At 40.7% G+C, this 22954-nt stretch overlaps 1 protein-coding gene across 3 annotated transcripts in view; it reads left to right on the top strand.

Moving 5' to 3' along the window:
- The window catches only part of RSPH3 (radial spoke head 3), a 93342-nt gene extending 70607 nt beyond the window's left edge, over positions 1–22735 (top strand). For all 3 annotated transcript variants that reach the window (XM_077486724.1, XM_077486726.1, XM_077486725.1), the window contains exons 8-10: positions 5987–6073; positions 12037–12140; positions 22519–22735. In XM_077486724.1, the coding sequence (XP_077342850.1) occupies positions 5987–6073; positions 12037–12119 (170 nt within the window). In that variant the 3' untranslated portion in view covers positions 12120–12140; positions 22519–22735. The remainder of the gene's footprint in view (positions 1–5986; positions 6074–12036; positions 12141–22518) is intronic.
- Positions 22736–22954: the final 219 nt, after the last annotated feature.

Genomic DNA, 22954 nt, shown 5'->3' on the forward strand with positions numbered 1-22954 from the left:
CCCCGCCTCTCCACAGCGCTGTAATTGCAAGTGTGGGCACCCAGCTGTGACAGCTTGTGGCTTCAGTCGGGTGCACATTGCGCATGCGCGAGTCACATTGCGCTCTCCTAATGGCCAGGAAATGTTCTGGGACCTGTGACGTGTCTCAGAAGATTGCAGAGAGGGAGGGGCTGCCTAAGGGGAGAGGAGGAGTCGCCGGAAGAAAAGCATGGGACAGGAAGTACCTGTCAAAACCATTTACCCACTCCTCCCACAAAAAGATAAAATAAAAATGACATGCCAAATGTGGCATGTAAGGGGGTGAGGAGTGCTTAAAGCGGAAGTTCCACTTTTAGGTGCAACTCCGCTTTAAGGAGTACTAAAGCAGGGTTCTGTGATGTTTTTAGGATACTATGTATGGCACTTTGCCAGTCCCTCCCATCAGCCATGATTGCTTGCATTGCATAGAGAGGCACAGAGAACCAGTGATGACATAAATTGGTCTAAAAAAAGGTTTATGTAATAACAATGGAAATGTTTTCAGGTTGTCAGTTGTTAGCATGTTGATGAGGAGGGGAAGCAGTATCTGGAAAGGCAAAATATAAGCAGATTAACCACTTCCCGACCAGCGCACGCCTATGTATGTCGGCAGAATGGCACGGGCAGGCATATTGGCGTACAGGTACGTCCAATCTGAAATGCCGCCGGGTCCCGCGGACTCGATCACCGCAGGCATACCCGCGATCGTCTCATGGGGCGGCTGAACTGGGAGATGCCGTTGTAAACAGCATCTCCCCGTTCTGCCTAGCAACAAGTGACGCTGATCTCTGCTCCATGTGATTGGAGCAGAGATCAGTGTTCACTAAATGAAAGCCCAGCCCCCAACAGTTGGTAACACACCCCTAGGAACACTTAACCCCTACACTGCCACCCACTGGTTAACCCCTTCACTGCCAGTGTCATTTACACAGGAATCACTGCATTTGTATAGCAGTGATTGCTGTACAAATGACAATGGTCCCAAAAATGTGTCAAAAATGTCCAATGCGTCCGCCATAATGTTGCAGTCACAATAAAAATCACTGATCGCCGCCATTACTAATAAAAAAATTATTAATAAAAATGCCATAAAACTATCCCCTATTTTGTAAATGCTATAACTTTTGCGTAAACCAATCAATAATCGCTTATTGCGATTTTTTTTTACCAAAAATATGTAGAAGAATACGTATCGGCCTAAACTGTGGGAGAAAAATGTTTTTTTATATATTTTTGGGGGATATTTATTATAACAAAAAGTAAAAAATAATGTGTTTTTTTTTTTAAATTGCCACTCTATTTTTGTTTATAGCGCAAAAAATAAAAACCGCAGGGGTGATCAAATACCACCAAAAGAATTCTCTATTTGTGGGAAAAAAAGGACGTCAATTTTGTTTGGGAGCCACGTCGCATGACCACGCAATTGTCAGTTAAAGTGACGCAGTGCCGAATCGCAAAAAGTGGTCTGGTCTTTGGCCAGAAAAATGGTCCGGGGGGGAAGTGGTTAAACAGATTTAATAAAAACCTGTCAAAAGAAAGATATATAGGCTGTCATAACTGACCTCTCCCTCTGAAATTACTACTATCTGGACTATCAAGCTGATCTCCTGGATTCAGTAATAAACCAAATAAGTCCTAGTTCTAGTATCGGCCTAACACAAGGTTATAAACACTGTACTTTTAGTGCAATATATGATTATCAGCTGCCTACCTTATTGACTTTGATAATTGAGGTGTACTTTCACGCACAATGCAGAGTATGTGCCTTGGAAGCAATATATCATTTCTATAGCTGTCCATATGAAAGTAAGCCCTGGCACAAAGACTTTGGATTGCTGAAAGGCAGTGGAACCTGACATATTGTTTATGTGCGTTCCATTTAATTGGAGAAATAAAATAGTTTATTGTGTAAATAGTACATTCCATTCCTTGTGTGTGTGTGTGTGTGTGTGTGTGTGTGTGTATATTATGCATTTGTATGACATGATGAGAGCTGGCCAGGTCAGTAATCTAATCAGATTTCAGCTTTTATCGATTTTAATAAGTTAAAAAAAAGGTTGCTGAAAGAGCACTATGGGTTGCGGCACTTTATACTGCAGCCTATAAAAACCAGAAGTATAAACATCAAAATGGGAACTTATGGAAAAAAGGGCGGTTAAATGTTACTGTGTAACATGCCCATAACTGATCAGTGTACCAGCCGCAGTAATCATATGGTACACACAGGATCAGTAACCGCCCATCTGTACCATGTCACAGCTAATCACAACAATACACACTGAATGAATCAGTTTCATTCAGTAAAAATGGCTGCTTATACCAGTCAAAAAAAGCATTAAAAAAAAAATCTGGATCACTTCCCTAGCGTAGTACAGTGTTACTATGGTAACACTATATTGCTCTGGTCACAGTGTGCTTTAAAAAAGAACATTCTAAAAAAAACATTGTGACAAAATTACAACTTCAAAAAACTTGCCATGTCTCTTACTAAATACCTTGGACTGTCTACTTCCCAAAAAGGAGTCATTTGGGAGCTATTTGTACTATTCTGGCATTTTCTATACCCACTGTGTATATATACACATTACCAAAAGTATTGGGACAACTGCCTTTATACGCACATGAATTTTAATGGCATCCCAGTGTTAGTTCAATATTGAGTTGGCCCACCCTTTGTAGCTATAACAGCTTCAACTCTTCTGCAAAGGCTGTCCACAAGGTTTAGGAGTGTGTCTATGGGAATGTTTGACCATACTTCCAGAAACGCATTTATGAGGTCAGGACTGATGGTATTTTTTTTTTCTTTGATATCCAAACAATTGTGACAAAAAATTACAACTTAAAAAAGCTCGCCATGCCCATTATTAAATACTTCAAAATAAATACTCAGTCAAACCTCAGCACTTGCTAAGTCTCACATCCAATAGTGTGGCAATATTACAGGCACCAAAACACTACTATAAAGAGAAAGGAGGGCACAAACGATTAGTGCATTACCTTTAACACTAAAAAGTCAATTTATTAAAATGCCAAAAACGTACTCACAAACAAGAGAAGAAATATAACCCCTTAAAATCACAACTCAAAACGATGAAGCTCTGAAGAAGGGGGCTTGTCTCCCGAAAAGCGTCAGTGTTACCCACTACAAATACTGGGTATGTATGCATCCACTCCTTTCTTTTTATTGAAATACCTTGGACTGCCTACTTTCCAAGAAGGGGTCTTTTGGGAGATATTTGTCCTGATGTTTTCGAGCCTCAAGAAATTAGCCATCAGTACATCAGGATTGATCGATTTTCAGATATATATACCATAGCTTGTGGACTCTAAACACTGATTTGGGTTATGTTCGCCAAAGAAATGTAGCAGAATACAGTTTGGCCTAAATCTATAAAGAAACAATATTTATTTACATTTTATAACAACTTTTTTTTAGGTTCTGGCCTTTTATCGTTAATTTAGCAAAAAATAAAAAATCCAGTGGTAACTAAATACCACCAAAAGAAAGCTCTATTTGTGTGAATTTTTTTTTACAAATTTCATATAAGCACAGTGTTGCATGGTCGTGTAATTGTCATTCATAGTGTGACATCGCTGAAAGTTGAAAATTGGCCTGGGCATAAAAGGGGTGAAAGTGCCCTGTATTGAAGTAGTTAAAACAAGTCCTCACTGACCTCTGTAGCGCAGCCACTATAGAGAAATGAATTCTGAAAGTTTAAAGAAGTATTGGAATCGCAGCTCCTATCCACTTGCTGTATCTCCCAGCAAAAATGTGTCAGCTGGCCAGTCTTCATATGTAAACTAGGTGCTGAAGATGTTGGAAACCTATTGAAGTCTTTAAGGGTGAATTACTTCAAAGTATATGAAGCTATAGAGCTCAATAAGGGTTTGTTTTAAATCTTTAACCACTTGCCACCAAATCACGTACCTGCTACGCTATTTCAGTTCAAGTGGTGTACTGCTTTTTAGAGCTGACAGTCAGCTCTCTTGAAATAGCAACCTAGACAGCTATCTAGCCACTCAAATACTTTTACACGTAGCAGTAAGGGATGCCAGCCCCCGCCTTCCATGGCTCTCTCGGGCTCTCCTGTCCCACTGAGAGACCCAAGCTACTAGCCGGTGTCCTATCAGATACTGTCCCCCATCACATAGTGTCTGCCGAGAAGCCGAACATCTCCGAAGAAGAAGGACACCTGCGCCAGCATGTTCAGGTTCAAGCTCCACCATCCAAGTGGACATAGAGTTAGAATATAAAAGAGCCAAACGAAGCGAGGCCGTGCCCGAAGCGTGGCGAGTAAAGCGCGACGAGCGACCCTCTTACATGGCGAGGGACCCTCTGTCCCCCGTACTGCGCAAGTGATGTGCCTGCGCAGTACGGCCCGGACACTCACCGATAGGCGGACACTTTGTGTCAGAACACCGGCACATCTGCCGGCTAGTCGGAGACGCATACAAATCCGGAATCGGATTTGATTGGGCGTTTGCTATGGGAACCTGGAAGCGATGACATAATATCACTTCGGGTTTACTTGGATGTTAACAATGCCATTTTTTGAAAATCAAAAGTATTCAAAATGGCAATCTTGGTGTTTTGAATGCTTTCAAGTGCAAAGGCGGGATTTGGGGTCTTATTGACCCTAGATTTCTCTATAAAGAGTACCTGTCACATGCCTATTGCAGTCACAAGGGATGTTTTCTATCCTGATGACAGCAATAAAAGTGATAAAAAAAAATGTTAGCATGCAAAGACGAACACGTGCGTCGCTCCCGCATGCATGTACATAAACAGCAATTGTATCACACGTGATGTATCGTCACGAATTTCAGATCATGGGCAGTAATTCTAGTACTAGAGCTCCTCTGTAGATATAAAGTGATAACCTGTAAAGGCTTTTAAAGCTTGGTATCCATTTACTCGGCGTGACATCATTTTTTATATTTTACAAAAAAGAATGGGTTATGTATTGTGTTTTTTTTTTGCATTACAAATGTAAAAAAGTGTATTTTCTTCCCCCAAAAATTGCATTTGACCTAAAAAACTGCAAAACCCACAATTTGTATTTTCTAGGGCCTCTGCTTTTAAAAAAATATAAAATGTTTGAGGGTTCTAAGTAATTTTCTAGCAAAAAAAACGGAATTTCACATGGAAACAAAAAGTGCCAGAAAATGCCTCGTCTTGAAGTGGTTAAGATCTTGTTTACAAGGGCTTTATGGCCTGTACAGCATCCTATGTTTATGTATCTGGAGCCATGTGGAGCTACATTTAGCCAGTCTACACCGCATGTTACTCTATGGGGAAGCAGTGGCACACATCTTAAACTGAAAGGCGTGCAGGAGCAGCTCCAAACTATTCAACATCCAAAAATCCTATGTTTTTCAATTGTGCCTGTTCACATGTGAGTGTAGTGTCGGTTGGAGTTGTAGCTCCAAGAATTTTTGGCCCCAATAAACTCCAATTGAAATGCTTACAAAGTGCGTAAAAACTCTCAAAACTACTGCTGTACAAATGCTAAAGAAAATCCTGTAAAATCCTGTCACATGAAAAGTAAATGCTTAATTACCTATTTCATCTGCACTTGATTGATACCCAATCAAGTGCAGATGAAATAGGTAATTAAGCATTACCTATACAGGGATTTGCTTCTCACATGACTGGGTAATTAAAGTAAATATTCACACAATTTATTGTGTTAGAATTCTAAACTTCTTTAGTAAAACAGCTTACTACTAGTTCATAAAAGGCTTTTGAAATTGTTGCTGGACCAAGCCTGCTATGAGCAGCAAATACAAATGGTACCAAAAACAGACTTACAAAGGGTATTTATTCATCAATTTCATGTATTTTCCAGAATTTTTAAAATATACTGTACAGCATTTACAGATATGGTTATTTGCACCTTCTGTTTGTTGCTTATCATTTAAAACGTTCATGTTTAATTTATTTTAACATTTCTTGCTTGTATGTTAGATGTAGAGACTGTATTCATACCATGGGTTATGGATGAAGTAGAGAAAACACTAAAGAAGAATGAACTGGGAAGAGCTATCCTGGACAGTAAGTATATTCTGAAAATTCCTTAAGGGGCTTAGTACAAACCCAAACACTCAGAGAAATACAGTGTACAGGTACAGTATGTACCTTTCTAATTATAGGGTATGTTATAATACAGTATATTGTGAAAGTCAAGGGATTAGCTGGGACGCAGGACATCAAAATAAATGTTCATTACAAATACAAAGTCTATTGTGACCTCCACAGGTTTGTCCTCACTCACATCAAATAAACATAAACAATGCTTATTAACAATGGTGATAAATGGGGAGTACTCGGAATGTTCAGAGGTGGGTAGTGGGGTCCCCCAGGGTTCTGTGCTGGGACCAATCCTATTTATTTTGTTCATAAATGAATTGGAGGATGGGGTAAACAGTTCAATCTCTTTATTTACGGATGATACTAAGCTAAGCAGGGCAATGACTTGTCTACAGGATGTGGAAACCTTGCAAAAAGATCTAAACAAATGAAAGGGGTGGGCAACTACATGGCAAACAGATTATCGACATGCATTAAAAAGGTGATCAACTCCAGAGATAAAACGATAATTCTCCCACTCTACAAGACTCTGGTCTGGCCACACCTGGAGTATGCTGTCCAGTTCTGGGCATCAGTCCTCAGGAAGGATGTACTGGAAATGGAGCGAGTACAAAGAAGGGCAACTAAGCTAATAAAGTGTCTGGAGGATATTAAGTATGAGGAAAGGTTGTGAGGACTATTCTCTCTGGAGAAGAGACGCTTGAGAGGGGATATGATTTCAATTTATAAATAAAGTACTGGTGACCCCACAATAGGGATAAAACTTTTTTGCGGAAGGGAGTTTAAGAAGACACATGGCCACTTATTAAAATTAGAAGAAAAGAGGTTTAACCTTAAACTATGTAGAAGGCTCTTTACTGTAAGACAGGCAAGGATGTGGAATTCCCTTCCACAGGCGGTGGTCTCAGCCGGGAGCATTGATAGTTTCAAAAAACGATTAGAAAAGCACCTGAACGACCACAACATACAGGAATATACAATGTAATACTGACATATAATTACACACATAGGTTGGACTTGTGTCTTTAGTCAACCTCACCTACTATGTAACCTATGTAATGCTTCTATGACAACTCAATAAAGCCCTGAACACAAAAGTTACTGGATTACTTCCATAGCATAATGCCCATAGAGAAAATGAAAAATCCAAAGACATAGCAGCAATTTCATCTAAAAAGGCAGGAATAAACCTCCACTTATCTGTGCTAAATCCAGGGCAGCTACATACACCAAAGACTCACTCCCCTGTTCATTAACCCTGCGCTGCCTCTTAAAGTGTATTTTCATTTTTGAAGTCCAATTTTGACAAATTTGTTCTATGTTCCCGTGCACATACCTAAAAATTATTTAAAAAAACTCTTACCTTTCTAGGTATTTGTTTAGAGAAGAACAATATGAAATGAAAGGTAGCTCTGTGTCCCCATTTACAAATAGGGACACATTGAGCTTCCCCTCCTTAACATACAATGAAAAAGCCTAGCTTCTAGATCTTTAACACTTTGTTAGGACAGACGGTGTTAAAATCTAGTTTACAACTTAGGCCGCGTACACACAGGCGGATTGTCTGCCCAACTAAGTTCGTCAGACAATCCGACAGACAGTCCGTTCAACTTTTGAAGGAACGGACTTAACCACACACGATGAACAGACAGTCCGCTGAAAGCTTGCATGATGACGTATAGAGCACGTACAACGGGACTAGAAATACGACGTCCAATACACTGCAATGCAACCTTCGGCCGTGTAAATCCTTTCTGAGCATGCGCCATACTTAGTCCGTCCAACTTGCCTACACACGAGCGGACTGTCCGCTGAAACCAAGTTTGGACGGACAAAGCCAAGTTTGGACGGACAAAATTACGGAAATTCCGAAAGACTTAGTCCGTCAGACTGTCCGCTGAAAAAGTCCGCTGAAGCCCACACACGAGCGGATTGTCCGCTGAAACACGGTTCAGCGGAATAAGTTGGGCAGACAATCCGCCCGTGTGTACGCGGCCTAATAATAAGATCTGGCAACACGGTACAGAGTAGTCTAAACTAAAGGTTAAATGTTTTTTGGTTAGAGTAAGGGCCATAAGCCCCCTGTCAGTTTTTCTTTTTCCATTGGGGAGATTCCTCCTTACTTCCTGTTCTATAGCTAAAACAGGAAGTGGGAGGAAATCCCTCCAACGTGAGGAAGTCTCTGGTTGTCACCAGAGTCATCAGTACTAGTGTCTATATTGGAAGATTTCCCCTCTATTGCTTTTTTGGGAACAACCCAAAGTGCAGTGCACAGTGAACAGTAAAAAAACAAAAAACAAATGTTTGTCTATATTTGTAAGGACACACTTCCAAAAAAAAACAAGGGGATAGCTATCTGCCATCCAGGATATGTCCCTACTGACTGGCACAATATCCCATTTCCCAGCCCCAACTCAGAGGTCTAGACAATGGGAAAGACCATCTACATTTTGATGCTGTCTCCCGGGTCTGTGTTTGACTACAAACCTGAACTCCAGTAGTGCTAGAAACCACTAAGTCTCCTAAGCATTAGCCTCCTTATTCTGGCGCATCCATGTCAAAGAAGCATCATTGGAAATCAGTGTAAACTTTCTTTTCAACAGATAATATCAGAATCCTGGAATCCAGACCCATTTTGTTATCAGGCATTCTCACTAAACAATGGCATTGGTTTTTCACAGTCTTGGTTAGCTTAGACTGAGAAATTACATTTCATTGCCATTACTCCACATTGGCAGTAATACTTAATGATATTTAGGAATGAACATACCTGTCATTTTTTTAACAGGGTGGGGCCAGATTAGAAAAGCTTTTTCCTACAATGTACTTGAAATACTTTGCTACCTACATCCCTACAGCACATTTCTTGAGATTTACAGTGAACCCCACTTTCTTCAAGAAATTCAATACTATCTAGCCTTTGGTATGTAAGACTCCCAATCCCCATTAAATATGAGATCTAAGTAAACCGAGGCATACCTCAAATATCGGTGTATAAACCATTCATTGCCCGTTGGAATGTGGCTGGAGTTGCCAGTAGGCCAAAGACATTCTTCAATATTGGAAGAATGTGTTTTTCCTCCTTGGTGCCTTAGCTAGAGGTATTTCCAATACCCTTTTGTGGTGATGCAACAGGCGGGGGCCTAGTCTTTCCATAAGTTCATGTACTTAAGGCGTTGAATAGAGGTTTTATTAGGTTTCCCTAAATCCTTGCAGAATTGTAGGGTTCCATTGGGCTTGGTAACCAATACTTTGAGCTTTGATGACTCACTCAGCAAATCCTCTGACCCCCAACTCCACTATTTTTGTTAATTAATTTGAGACCTCCTTCCTTCTGGGATGTAATAGGCCTAATGCAAACCTTGGAGCCCAGTTTGACATCAGTGAGGCCAGGTAAGTCTGGAGTAAACAGGGTAGTATGGACATCCTGTGTGATCATCTGCTCAAAGTTGAGCCTGGGAAAGGAATAATCTTCAAACCATAGGTTACAATAGTTCTCTTCCACAAATGATCCAGGAACCTAGGGACCCACACAACCCTTCACAAGTATTGTAGCCAATGCCTCCACCTCCTCATTAGTATACAGTATAGTTACATAGTTAGGTTGAAAAAAGACACAAGTGCATCAAGTTCAACCACAAAAAAAAAAAAAAAATAATATCATACAATCCCATATACCCAATTCTATACCCACAGTTGATACAGAGGAAGGCAAAAAATCCCAGCAGAGCATGATCCAATTTGCTAATGAAAATCGGATTTTCCCCGGATCAACTTTACCTATAAATGTTAGTACCCAGTTATATTATGTACACTTAGGAAATAATCCAGGCCTTTCTTAAATCAATCCACTGAGCTGACCAGAACCACCTCTGCAGGGAGTCTATTCCACATTTTCACAGCTCTTACTGTGAAGAAACCTTTCTGTATTTGGAGATGAAATCTCTTTTCCTCTAGACTTAAAGAGTGCCCCCTTGTCCTCTTTGTTGACTGTAAAGTGAATAACTCGACACCAAGTTCACTATATGGACCCCTTATATATTTGTACATGTTGATTATATCCCCCCTTAATCTCCTCTTATCAAGAGTGAATAAATTCAGTTGCTCTAATCTTTCCTCATAGCTGAGTTTCTCCATGCCTCTTATCAGTTTGGTTGCCCTTCTCTGCACTTTCTCCAGTTCCCCAGTTCCTACATACATAATTACTATAGAAAATACTTTGTGACAGGAGCATGTGTACCACCTCATGACAGTCGGAAAACTAGTAAAGACAAGTAGCAAAGTACTCCCATGTTAAGATCCCTCCAGGGAAGTTTGCAGGTCTGCAAACCTATTGTGGTCACTCTCTCGCTGTTGGCTTTTAGGCTTATTTTATAATATTTTATATTGTGAAAATGCAATAGGTAAGGTGAAAATACATTTCTTTAGCAGAAAGAAATTAGGTAGAGAAAAAGCCAGGGACTTTGTCAGGAAGTTTTATATGGCTTGATTCATTAACCACTTGCCGACCAGCGCACGACGATGTACGTCGACAGAATGGCACGGGCAGGCAAATGGGCGTACATGTACGTCCCTTTAAATTTGCCACCCTGCCATCGGGAGCACGCCGCGGGCGGCGTGCTCCCGCGCTGGTCGGGACCCCCGTGAGTCTGGTCGTGGGACCCGCGGACTCGATCACCGCGGGCATCCCTGCGATCGTCTCACGGAGCGGCCAAATGAAGAAATGCCGTTGTAAACAGCATTTCTTCATTCTGCCTAGCAACTAGTGACGCTGATCTCTGCTCCATGTGATTGGAGCAGAGATCAGTGTTCACTAAATGAAATCCCAACCCCCCCCCCCACAGTTAGTAACACACCCCTAGGAACACTTAACCCCTACACTGCCACCCACTGGTTAACCCCTTCACTGCCAGTGTCATTTACACAGGAATCACTGTATTTGTATAGCAGTGATTACTGTATAAATGACAGTGGTCCCAAAAATGTGTCAAAAATGTCCGATGGGTCCCCCACAATGTCGCAGTCACAATAAAAATCGCTGATCGCCGCCATTACTAGTAAAGAAAAAATAATAAAAAATTATTAATAAAAATGCTATAAAACTATCCCTATTTTGTAAACGCTATAACTTTTGCGCAAACCAATCAATAATCGCTTATTGCGTTTTTTTTTTACCAAAAATATGTAGAAGAATACGTATCGGCCTAAACTGAGGGAAAAAAATGTTTTTTATATATTTTTGGGGGATATTTATTATAACAAAAAGTAAAAAATAATGCGTTTTTTTCAAAATTGTCGCTCTATTTTTGTTTATAGCGCAAAAAATAAAAACCGCAGGGGTGATCAAATACCACCAAAAGACAGCTCTATTTGTGGGAAAAAAGGACGTCAATTTTGTTTGGGAGCCACGTCGCACGACCGCGCAATTGTCAGTTAAAGCGACGCAGTGCCGAATCGCAAAAAAAGTGGTCTGGTCTTTGACCAGCAAATTGGTCCGATCTGAAAGTGGTTAAGAAATCAAATTGTGCCCACAAGACTTCAAACATAACTTAAAGCTGAATTCAAGGAATGCATATTTTTGCATTGTAACTTTGGTCCATTGTGGACCAATATAAGTATGCATATTCTTTAACTGTCTGATTCCTGTGGAAGTGGAGGATCACTGTAGTAAATGCCAGTACCGTCTGTGTCCCAAGCCAATTGGCTACACTATTCTAGGGGAATGAAAAACAATTGACCTAGAGAGAAAATAGCCTAATACATTTTGATTTTGACCCCTAGAACGAATGTACACGCAGTTTTATAGGACAAATAACTGCAAAATTTCAATAAATAAGTCTTTTAGTGCATTTGTTAGCAACATCTACAGTTGCCTCATAATGAAAGAACATAAGAGCAATGCACTGATAGTTTTCATTTTCTTCCAGTGTTAATAAGAGACGTCATAGGAAAGAGAAATGATGATTTCAAAAGATTGGAGTTACACGAATCTACAAAATCCGAAGCATAAGAGAAGGTTAAAAATTATAAGGTAGGGGTGTGTAATAATGTTTTTTTTCCCCCCATTTCCTCTTTTTCATTTTATTAGTGCTTTGCTGGCTTCAGGACACCACTGTGCTTTTTTCTAAAGCTGCTCTATGTCTGTATGTCCATACTGCTGTTTAAGGACTCCTACATGCCAGGACAAACAAACATTCACGTATTTATTGATTTATTTATCATTTGCAGTCAGTGAGGATATAATGTAGGGTATATGTTTTAATCTTATTGATTTTGTGTTAGACAATAATGTAAGTAGCATAGTGTTTATGTGTTATGTATAATAGATGATAGTGTTGCCATATTTTTTTCCATACAGAAGTCTGGAAAAGGCATTCATAAGCTTTTCTACTCAGACACACGATACCTACAGTCAGTGTAAAATAGAGTTAAAATGAAATATAAGTATCTCAAATGAATCTTCTGAGACTACAAATGGTAATTGCTGTCCAGTTCTGTCCTTAAAGCAGTAGTAAAGTCCAGTCCTAAAAAATAAATAAGCCTGTCCCCTTGCAGGTTTAAGCCATAAAGTACTAGTATGCAGCGCTTACTAACACTTAATGACAGACTTGCCTTCAAACGGAACCCTCCAGTGGAGAGCTGTCCCAGTTCCCCCAGCGCTTTCATCTTCCCCAGGTGATTCCTTCTGGGTTTCCTATCTCAGGCTGCTTGAGTGGCTGGGCTGCTGTGACAGCCCTCCCGCGCATGCGCACAGGAGTGACATGGCCACAGCAAACAGAGAGGGCTGTAAATGTGATCAGAGTTGTGCATGTGCTTCTCAGATCACATTACCAGCTGACAGACAGGGGGACAGTTATGACAGAAGAGGCCTTTACGGTCTGTCAACAGATTTTAACCCTGCCTGCCGGATTTTAAACACGCAGACTCTGCTACCATGTTAATGTGAAATAATGTGGTTATTTTACACTATTTTGAATTAATACAACAAGAATATATGATCTGCTAAAATTACTTGAACTATTGCCAATGTTGCTCATGCAACACCATAAATCAAAAGTTCAAATATACTTCCATCGAATGCAAAGCATACATTTAAAAAGAGGAACACTGAGTAGTGTATTACAAACTTAGATCTGATAACACAAAAGCTGCATTAACTCACAACAAAATGTATAGATTTTTTTTTAAATAATACTTTATTTTCTGTTTTCTAATAGTGCTAGGCAACTACTTTAAATTTAATGAACAATGATTATTTGAGGTTATGTTAAAGTGTCACTAAACCCACATCATAAAAAATGATCAATAAATGCTGTATCAAATACTGTTCACACTCAGTCACCATTGGATTTGTTTTCTGTAGTCTGCAAAAAAAAAAAAAAGGTTTATACCACTGTTCTCTATCTCCACCTTCTTCTCATGTCCCTAATTCAGCTAGGGATTTTGCTGTGGTGGCAACTCTGCACGTGCTCAGTTTTCAGTGGGTTTCTATGCTGAGCATTTCCTCCCTATCACGTCTGAGCAGCCCATGTGACTTTAAAGTCACACATGTGGGCGTGTACACAGTGGTAAATGACAGCCCACTCCCTCCCTCCTCTTCCATGCCCACTAACCAGCTAAACACAATAGGGGCAGGATATTACATAGATACATAGATTAATGGTGACTTCACCTCCATATAATTCTAAGACACAGGCTGGAGGGGTATGACACAGCCTGTGACTGGCAGAATTCCACCCACACCACAAAATAATAACATATTTATTTATATGCCAATTTAAGCAATTTATTGGTATTATTTATTTATTTTTACTCTGTATCCCAAACTGTTTTTTTTTGAACATGTGACCAGCAGCAGAGGACTAGAAGCTCCATCCACATACAGAAAAAGAAGGGTCAATATAAATTAAACAGTGTGTTTAGTATCACTTCAAGTCTACCTCTCTATTGTTTCCCATCACTTAATCAGTGAAAGTCATTTGCTGACATTTCTTTCTAACCTACTTTTAGGTCTGATTTTGGACACCTTTTTGATTGAATTTTTTATTTGCGCTAACAGTTAAATTTTTAGAGCAAGATTTTGGTGTAGTCTCTTCTTCTAAGGTTAAGTATTGCTTTGACCATAAAACCCCTTTCACACTGGGGCGTTTTTCAGGCGCTTTTGGGATAAAAATTGTGCCTGTGAAACGCCTGAAAAACGCCCCCCTCTGCAGCCCCAGTGTGAGAGCTCAGTGTGCTTGCAGGACTTTAGAAAAAGTCCTGCAAGCAGCATCATTTGGGCAGTGCGGGAGTGGGGAATACACCACCCCTACACACCCCTGTCATTTGAATCAATGGGTACCTCTGCCGAAGCACCTGCAAAGAGATTCAGCAGTGGCGCTTTGCAGGCACTATTAACCCTTTAGGCGGCCGATATCGGCTGAAAAGCACCGCTATTACAACGGTAAAGCGCCACTAAATAGTAAAGTAGCGCTTTACCGCTAACACCCCCTGCCCCAGTGTGAACGTAGCCTGAAAAAGGGTGTATACCTTGAAAGTTTGTCCTGAAAATGTAACTATTAGTGCAAATAAAAAGGACCAAGGGTAATACACAACTGTGTTGCTACTAGATTTAAATAAACCTCTTTAGGCACAACAACACTGGCAACATTCTGCCCATTTCTTGTGAACCCAGCTGGCTTGGGTGTGGTTAAATCATGAAGTTCTGCATTAAGTAATACTTTAGTGTGAATAATGAGGTGGCTGAAGGCAAACAGACTGTGCACGTTGCAAGTGCAGTTGCACTCTAAAAGTGCACAGTCTTTTTGCCTTTAGTCAGTAAGTCAACCCCAATGTGTCTAGTAAATGTTCAGGAACATAGTGACTGACATTAAAATACAACATCTTAAAGCTGTGTGCGATGGACTAAACAAACAGGGAGGATGCTTGCAAATGTTCAAATAACTTTTGAACTTGGCCATCTAGAACAGCTTTTCTCTACCACGATTGTGTGGAACCCTGTTGTCCCTGCAGACCATACTTCTCAACCTTTTTATTTTCATAAACAATTTATTAAAAGAAAAAGAAAAAACAAATTCCAAGTACAGCGTACACAAACAGAAGTAGATATAGCATAGGACAACATAACTTCAGTGGGCAAAGCAGAAGTACTGGTCAAACTTTTTACCTCAGAGGAACCCTTAAAATCATTTTCAGATCTTGCCAAAACCAGTGCATTGGGAATTGATGGGGAAAATGCCTCCTAACATGTGTGGCCATTGGGAAGAATGTCCCTGTACAGTGGTGGTCAAAATGCACCCCTTACACCCATCTAAAACGATTATTGGTGTCTTTCAGCTGGCCATGCCAACGGGAGTTGGACCCAGAACTATGCAGGCACCATAAAACGGGAAGCCTTAGCTTAAGGAACAGCTGTGACAATGTCTGGAGGAACCTTATGGTACCATATAACCCTGGTTGAGAATAGCTACTCCAGAGATTTCTAGGGGTCCCTTTAACAAAGAGAAATGTATGCCTCATAGATAAGTTCTCACTAACAAAATGCACAGAGACCAACAAGGACTCTATATGTGGCATGCAAGACTCAGTAACTTTAATACAGACACAAGATATATGCACTGTATATAAAATACAAAATGTATAAATATCATATTAAATAAAGCAAAAGACCAAACATGGTCTGTTTATGAAGATGCAGTACCATTCACATATAGTGTACAGTTAAATTTCCAAAAAAGGTCCAGTGTAACATCAGTGATATAAATTGTTTTTTCCAGGAAACCCTTGTCTGCATGTTTCACTGTATACCACATCTTCAGGGCTGTGTTTTCTGATGTACATAGATAAGATGTTAAACAATGGTCTCAAAAAGAAAAATTATGTATGACCCAATTAAAGAAATTTGTAGTTGTTAGCATCCCCGTTAGGATACACCTTCTCTGTCATATTTATTGTTAACATCGAAAGTGAAGAAAATCCAAAATTTTGGGTTGTCCCAGAACAGCTATAAATATGCTAATGGGGACATTAGTGACAACCAGAGATTTTCTCACTTTATATGGATTTCCTTTTACTTCCTGTTTTGGCTGTGGAACAGGAAGTAAAGGGAAATCTCCCCAAGCTATCCAAAATGAATAGAAAAGTTTTGCCTTTAGTTCTACTTTAAAAAGTCCTGGCAGTATGCATGATGGGCATTTGGTCTTATTCAGAGTCAGGGGGCCGAAAAAACATCTTTCTGGTAGGAGCAGCAGTAGTCTCAGAGATGCCATCTTGATGCTTTCCCAGGTTCTCCACAAGTTCCTCACCGAGGACCTCACTTGGAAGAGTGACCTCTGGTACTTCATCTGAGATATCATGTTCTTCTCTTGTCCTCAGCCAGGCTCCTAGACCACAGAGCTTCAAGCACCATAACACACTGGACAGGCAGACTTCTCCTGCTCCAAGCACATGTACAGGCCTAAGGCCTTAGGCCTGCCTAATCACTTAGCTGCTCCTCATATACCCACCCCAGACCCAGAGCCTGGGTGGAAGAGAGAGTTCACTTGGCCCTCGCCAAATATTTATACTCTGCCCCAACATGCATCAGTGCCCACAAACCTCCTACGGTTGGCTAGAAGAAGTATGAATATTCATAAATCTGTTTTACTGCAGTTTCTTATGCAAATACCAGAGTTACCAGTGACATCTACTGCCTGAAGGCAGAAACCACAACTCCACTGAATTTAGGGGAAAAAACTAATGAACAAGTAGATTATAAATCAGTTAGGTTGTCTACCACACATCAGAACTAAGTTTGACTAGTAGCCCCAGTTAAGGACAGGGCAGTTACACTAGTGTATTTAAATCTGCTACATCTAACAGTCTCAATCCCCCCAAACAATGCTACTGTCCAAATATGCCTCATGTGCTCATTCATCCAGTGCGGTGTCTCTTTTATACAGGAGGTGTGTTACTGGCCATATCACCAAAAAAAAAAAAAAAAAACATGCAGCCACCACATCTAATGATTGGTAAGCTGCAATATATACAGTGGTGTGAAAAAGTGTTTGCCCCCTTCCTCATTTCCTGTTCCTTTGCATGTTTGTCACACTTAAGTGTTTCGGAACATCAAACCAATTTAAACAATAGTCAAGGACAACACAAGTAAACACAAAATGCAATTTGTAAATGAAGGTGTTTATTATTAAAGGTGAAAAAAAATCCAAACCATCATGGCCCTGTGTGAAAAAGTGATTGCCCCCCTTGTTAAAACATACCATAACTGTGGCTGTCCACACCTGAGTTCAATTTCTCTAGCCACACCCAGGCCTGATTATTGCCACACCTGTTCACAATCAAGGCATCACTTAAATAGGAGCTGCTTGACACCGTAAGGTCCACCAGAAGATCCTTAAAAGCTACACATCATGCTGAGACCCAAAGAAATTCAGGAACAATTGAGAAAGAAAGTAATTGAGATCTATCAGTCTGGAAAGGGTTATAAAGCCATTTCCAAAGCTTTGGGAATCCAGCGAACCACAGTGAGAGCCATTATCCACAAATGGCGAAGACATGGAACAGTGGTGAACCTTCCCAGGAGTGGCCGGCCGCCCAAGATTACCCCAAGAGCGCAGCGACGACTCATCCAAGAGGTCACAAAAGACCCCACAACAACGTCCAAGGAACTGCAGGCCTCACTTGCCTCAGTTAAGGTCAGCGTTCATGCCTCCACCATCAGGAAAAGACTGGGCAAAAATGGCCTGCATGGCAGAGTTCCAAGGAGAAAACCACTGCTGAGCAAAAAGAACATCAAAGCTCGTCTCAATTTCTCCACAACACATCTTGATGATCCCCAAGACTTTTGGGACAACATTCTGTGGACCGATGAGACAAAAGTGGAACTCTTTGGAAGGTGTGTGTCCAAGTATATCTGGCGTAGAAGGAACACTGCATTTCATAAAAAGAACATTATACCAACAGTAAAATATGGTGGTGGTAGTGTGATGGTCTGGGGCTGTTTTGCTGCTTCAGGACCTGGAAGACTTGCCGTGATAAAAGGAACTATGAATTCTGCTGTCTACCAAGAGATCCTGAAGGAGAATGTCCGACCATCTGTTCGTGTACTCAAGCTGAAACGAACTTGGGTTCTGCAGCAGGACAATGATCCTAAACACACCAGCAAGTCCACCACCGAATGGCTGAAGAAAAACAAAATGAAGACTTTGGAGTGGCCTAGCCAAAGTCCTGACCTGAATCCTATTGAGATGTTGTGGTATGACCTTAAAAAGGCCGTTCATGCTCGAAAACCCTCTAATGTAACTGAATTAGGACAATTCTGCAAAGATGAGTGGGCCAAAATTCCTCCAGGACGCTGTAAAAGCCTCATGGCACGTTATCGCAAACGCTTGGTTGCAGTTGTTGCTGCTAAGGGTGGCCCAACCAGTTATTAGGTTTAGGGGGCAATCACTTTTTCACACAGGGCCATGATGGTTTGGATTTTTTTTCACCTTTAATAATAAACACCTTCATTTACAAATTGCATTTTGTGTTTACTTGTGTTGTCCTTGACTATTGTTTAAATTGGTTTGATGTTCCGAAACACTTAAGTGTGACAAACATGCAAAGGAACAGGAAATGAGGAAGGGGGCAAACACTTTTTCACACCACTGTATATATATATATATATATATATATATATATATTTTTTTTTTTTTTTTTTTGCTTTTTTACAACTTTAAGCCCTGCCAGTGAAAGACCTACAAGGTCAGAAGAATAAAAAAAACAACCGTAGAGATGGTTGCAGCATTTTTAATCCCTTCCAGTTCATGGCAAAGGAGGAGAGGGGCTACACTCAATGCCAAGACTTCCTTTGGGCCTGGGAGATGCTGCAGTGCCCATTAGCGCCAAAGTGGTGCCTGCTTTTTGGGGACCTCAGAGCATCCCATAACAACATACATGCTGATATCAGTATGATGATGGCTACTTGTTCATTGGTGTTCTAGCTATGGGAGACCAGCGCCTCCTAATAGCTGGAAGCATGTATCCTGCTAGTATTTAAAAAGAGGCACATACTAAAAAAAAGAAACTCTATTGCCAATGCTACTGTAATACTACATTAGTAATGTTGACAAGGGCTCAGATACAATTGCTTACCTTTCACTAAAAACTCTGTATCCCTTAAAATAAATCAAAAAATGTACTTCTGTTACCACTTTGTAATTATCCCTCAGCATAGCATGTGAATTTTACATTGCTGACTCTTAATGAATTCAGTTTATCTTTTGCGCAGTGTTGAGCATTATTAACTCTCAGTTTAATTTTTAAACATGGGGGTTGATTTACTAAAGGAAAATATACAAAGAATAGTCAATCACATGCAAGGATCACAGCATTTTTGCTTACAAATGATTGGATGATGCACAATGTGCAGTATATTTGCCTTTAGTAAATCAACCTCCCGGGGTCTGTAGGCAGATTGAAATATGGCCTTAGTGAGTTAGTAGCTGGCCCAGGCCGGAGAAAAGGGTTAAGTGATGTGAGTTCAGTTCCCAGGTTTTTTGGTCCCAGCCAGCCCACCTGTGCTATAAAAAGGGGGAAGGATTAGGTCCAGGGTTCTTGGTTGGTTTTGTTAACGTTCATGGCATCAGGGCTGCTGTGCCTTGCAGTCCTCTGCAAGTATTGAGATTTTCGGAAGACATCCAAGCCATGGAGAATTTCAAGATGGACTATCACCTCAAGGAGGTATGCCTGGGCAGCCACACAACTGTAGTAAGATTAGGGACAAAGAAATTGTTCATATTAAACTGTTATGCTGCAACTTGTTCATTAAAGTAACATTAACCATTCTGAGCCTGGTCTGTTGCATAGTTGCATAGTTAGTATGGTTGAATAAAGACACCAGTCCAACCTGAGTGAGTGTCTACAATTGTCCATATCCCTGTACATTGCACACTCACATTGGTCCCTACCCTCAAGGAGCCCACAATCCAAGGTCCCCATTCATATGCTAGGGCCAATTTTTGGACAGAAGCCAATTAACCTACCTGAATGTCTCTGGAGTGTGGGAGGAAACTGGAGTACCCAGAGAAAACCCACACAGGCACAGGAAGAACATACAAACTCCAGGCAGGTAGTGTCATGGTTGGGATATGAACCAGCGACCCTATATACTGCTAGGCGAGAGTGCTAACCACTACACCACTGTGCCGCCCTGTTATTATTAGTTATTCAAAGGGAGGCATGTAGGTTATGGTGTATCTAAAGAACCAGGGTCTGTAAAGCACAGAGGGTATAAAGCAACAACACTGCAGAAGGGTTAACTTGGTAAGACAAGGAGGAGGAGTGTAGCTGCTTTGAGTTACCAAGCACAAGTTTGAGACACCAAGCAACCAGTTGTTAAGCGTGGTAACTGGTAAGGTGACAGGTCAACAAGTAGTGTGGAGGTCATTGTCTGGCTTCCTCCCTAGTGGTTGGTATGCAGTAGCAACAAACCCACATTACGGAGATCCATGACCTGGTGACAAGATATGGGAAGGAAGGAGTCGATACACATGTATGAGATCCGTGCTATGTGCTTGGTGGGACCCAATTCTGTTACTGGGAGTGAGGTAACGGAGGTACGCTGGACTGATGGAGTGGGTGCAGGCTTAAAACGTCCCTCCTAATGCAACATCTACCAAATTACAGTGTGTAGTGACATGAGACAAGAAACTTCTTAGAGGACATACCTGTATTACTTTAATTACTGCACACAGTAATCTCTAAATCTGGGAACTGCCCTAATGTTAGAATGTTCATATGACTGCAGTCCCCTTCCTGGTCCTGGGCATTGATTAGCGTGAAAGGTATCCCCGCATTTGGGGCGAGTAGGCCCCGCCCATAGGCCCGTCAGGCTATGTGACAGTCACGTGCAGCTACAGACATCAGCTACGGACGTGCATGTTTCCAATGAAACGTCAACTGTGTAGAAATACTTGGAATACATACAGTCAAAAATATGCAAAACTGCAAAACCGTTGGTCCTTTTCTGATGGGATTTGTAGGATTGATTGTATGCATGCATGCATACAAGGTGTTCATACAGAATTGAGGTTCTGCTATGTGCATTTACCATGCTACACTAGGTTTGGCACCTTTTCTCCAAGCCAAACCCAAACACTTTAGCGGCGCACAGGATTTTTTTTTTGTATTATACACTATAGGATTGTTAAAGATCTGGGACAGCTTTGGGTGCCCCAATGAAAGTAGTAATGTGACAAAGAGTGGGTGTGGCTCAGCCGCTGTCAGCAACAATTTGTAATGGACTGAACAATCTAATACATGATCAGAGCCTAAAAAGCCACAATCCTGTTAGCGCCAATGTTCATGCTAACAAGCATACACAATTTACAAAGTGCCAGAAATGCATATGAAGCTTGTTACTGGGTAACCATTACATCAACTGTTCACTGTCACTTCCAATTCTTGGAATATTCATTAGTACATACATTAAAGGGAATTCACTAAGACTGGAGCAGCTGTGCATGGCAACCGATCAGCTTCTAGCTTTCATTTCCAAAGCTTAACCAAACAAGCCAAAGCTAGAAGCTGACTGGTTACTTTGCAAATCTGCTCCCCCCATTCTGCTTAGCAGCAAGCATATTACAACAATTGTAGGCATTTATTGTAGCATTTAGTAGACACAGTTGTCAAATAACCTGGCAAAGTTACAAACACCAAAAGGACTTATTTAATAAACAGCAATACAGAATATACAGTAATAAGCTATGATTATATGCACAAGTACAGAAACTCATCAGATGTAGCTGATGGCAATGCAAGGTACATTTTGATTGGCTGCTATGGATAACAACACTTGGCACATTGCTACTTAGTAAAAGATCCTGCCACACACAAAGCAATCTAATACAAGTGTACTATAGTGGAAAACCTGTGAGGCCCCTCAGTCTGCTTTACCGCTGGCCAGTCCAGGTCCGATTCTCATGTGCAAAGCCCAGGCGTGCACCCTGTCAGAGACACAGCCCTGGGCCTGCCCCTGCTCGCCACTGGGGGTGCCACATCCTCTCCTCCTCAGGCAGTAATACAGTCTTAATAATTTGTCTGTCCGGTTTTCAGATGGACTGAAAACCGGACACAAGATTCAAAATCTGGACTGTCCGGGTCAAAACCAGACAGGTGGCAACCCTATGCTAGACTGGTTGGTCTTGCAGATCTTCCTGCAGAATAACGTGAGCACATCACTTTATATGGATTAGTGACTAAGCCACTTGTGCTTCTAAGATCTATGAAACATGCTGTGTTAGGACCATAGCCAGGACAGAAAACTAGAAGTTAGCTGCTTGCTTATTCATAGTGTGTGTATGAATAACTTTGAAAAGTATATAACTTCCAGGGATGATAATTATAGTTATGTTTTTTTTTTTTTTTTGCAGGAGCAACAGTTGGCATCACAATTATATTCCATCAAAAAACAGCAAATGTAAAACTGAACAACTGTTTGGGAAGAATTAATGTCCACTTCGCAATGAAAATTCAGTGGAAATAACTTTTTTTTTTTTTTAACTGTGACTGTATTATTGACTTGTACTTGTTTGCCTAATGTATTTAATATTCTTAAAATATATGGTACCAAATCATTTGGGTCTAAAATTGCTTCTGGTATGTCTTATTTCATTCAGTTGAAGAAATTAAGTGATAGGAAAGTGATTTTTTTTTATTGGTTTATAAAAAGGGGGCTATTTTTGAGTCTCCTTTGCATTTTCTCATAGTTCACAGGCTGAAAAGAAGTATCTACTTACCAATTGAAACAAGCACAGTTCTACAGGATTTAAAAAGTAATATAAAAGACTTTGTCAGCAAATAAAAAAA

Source organism: Lithobates pipiens, unplaced genomic scaffold (assembly GCF_037356315.1).
Source record: "Lithobates pipiens isolate NorthernLeopardFrog02 unplaced genomic scaffold, aLitPip1_a1.2 Scaffold_18, whole genome shotgun sequence".
Classification (NCBI taxonomy): domain Eukaryota; kingdom Metazoa; phylum Chordata; class Amphibia; order Anura; family Ranidae; genus Lithobates; species Lithobates pipiens.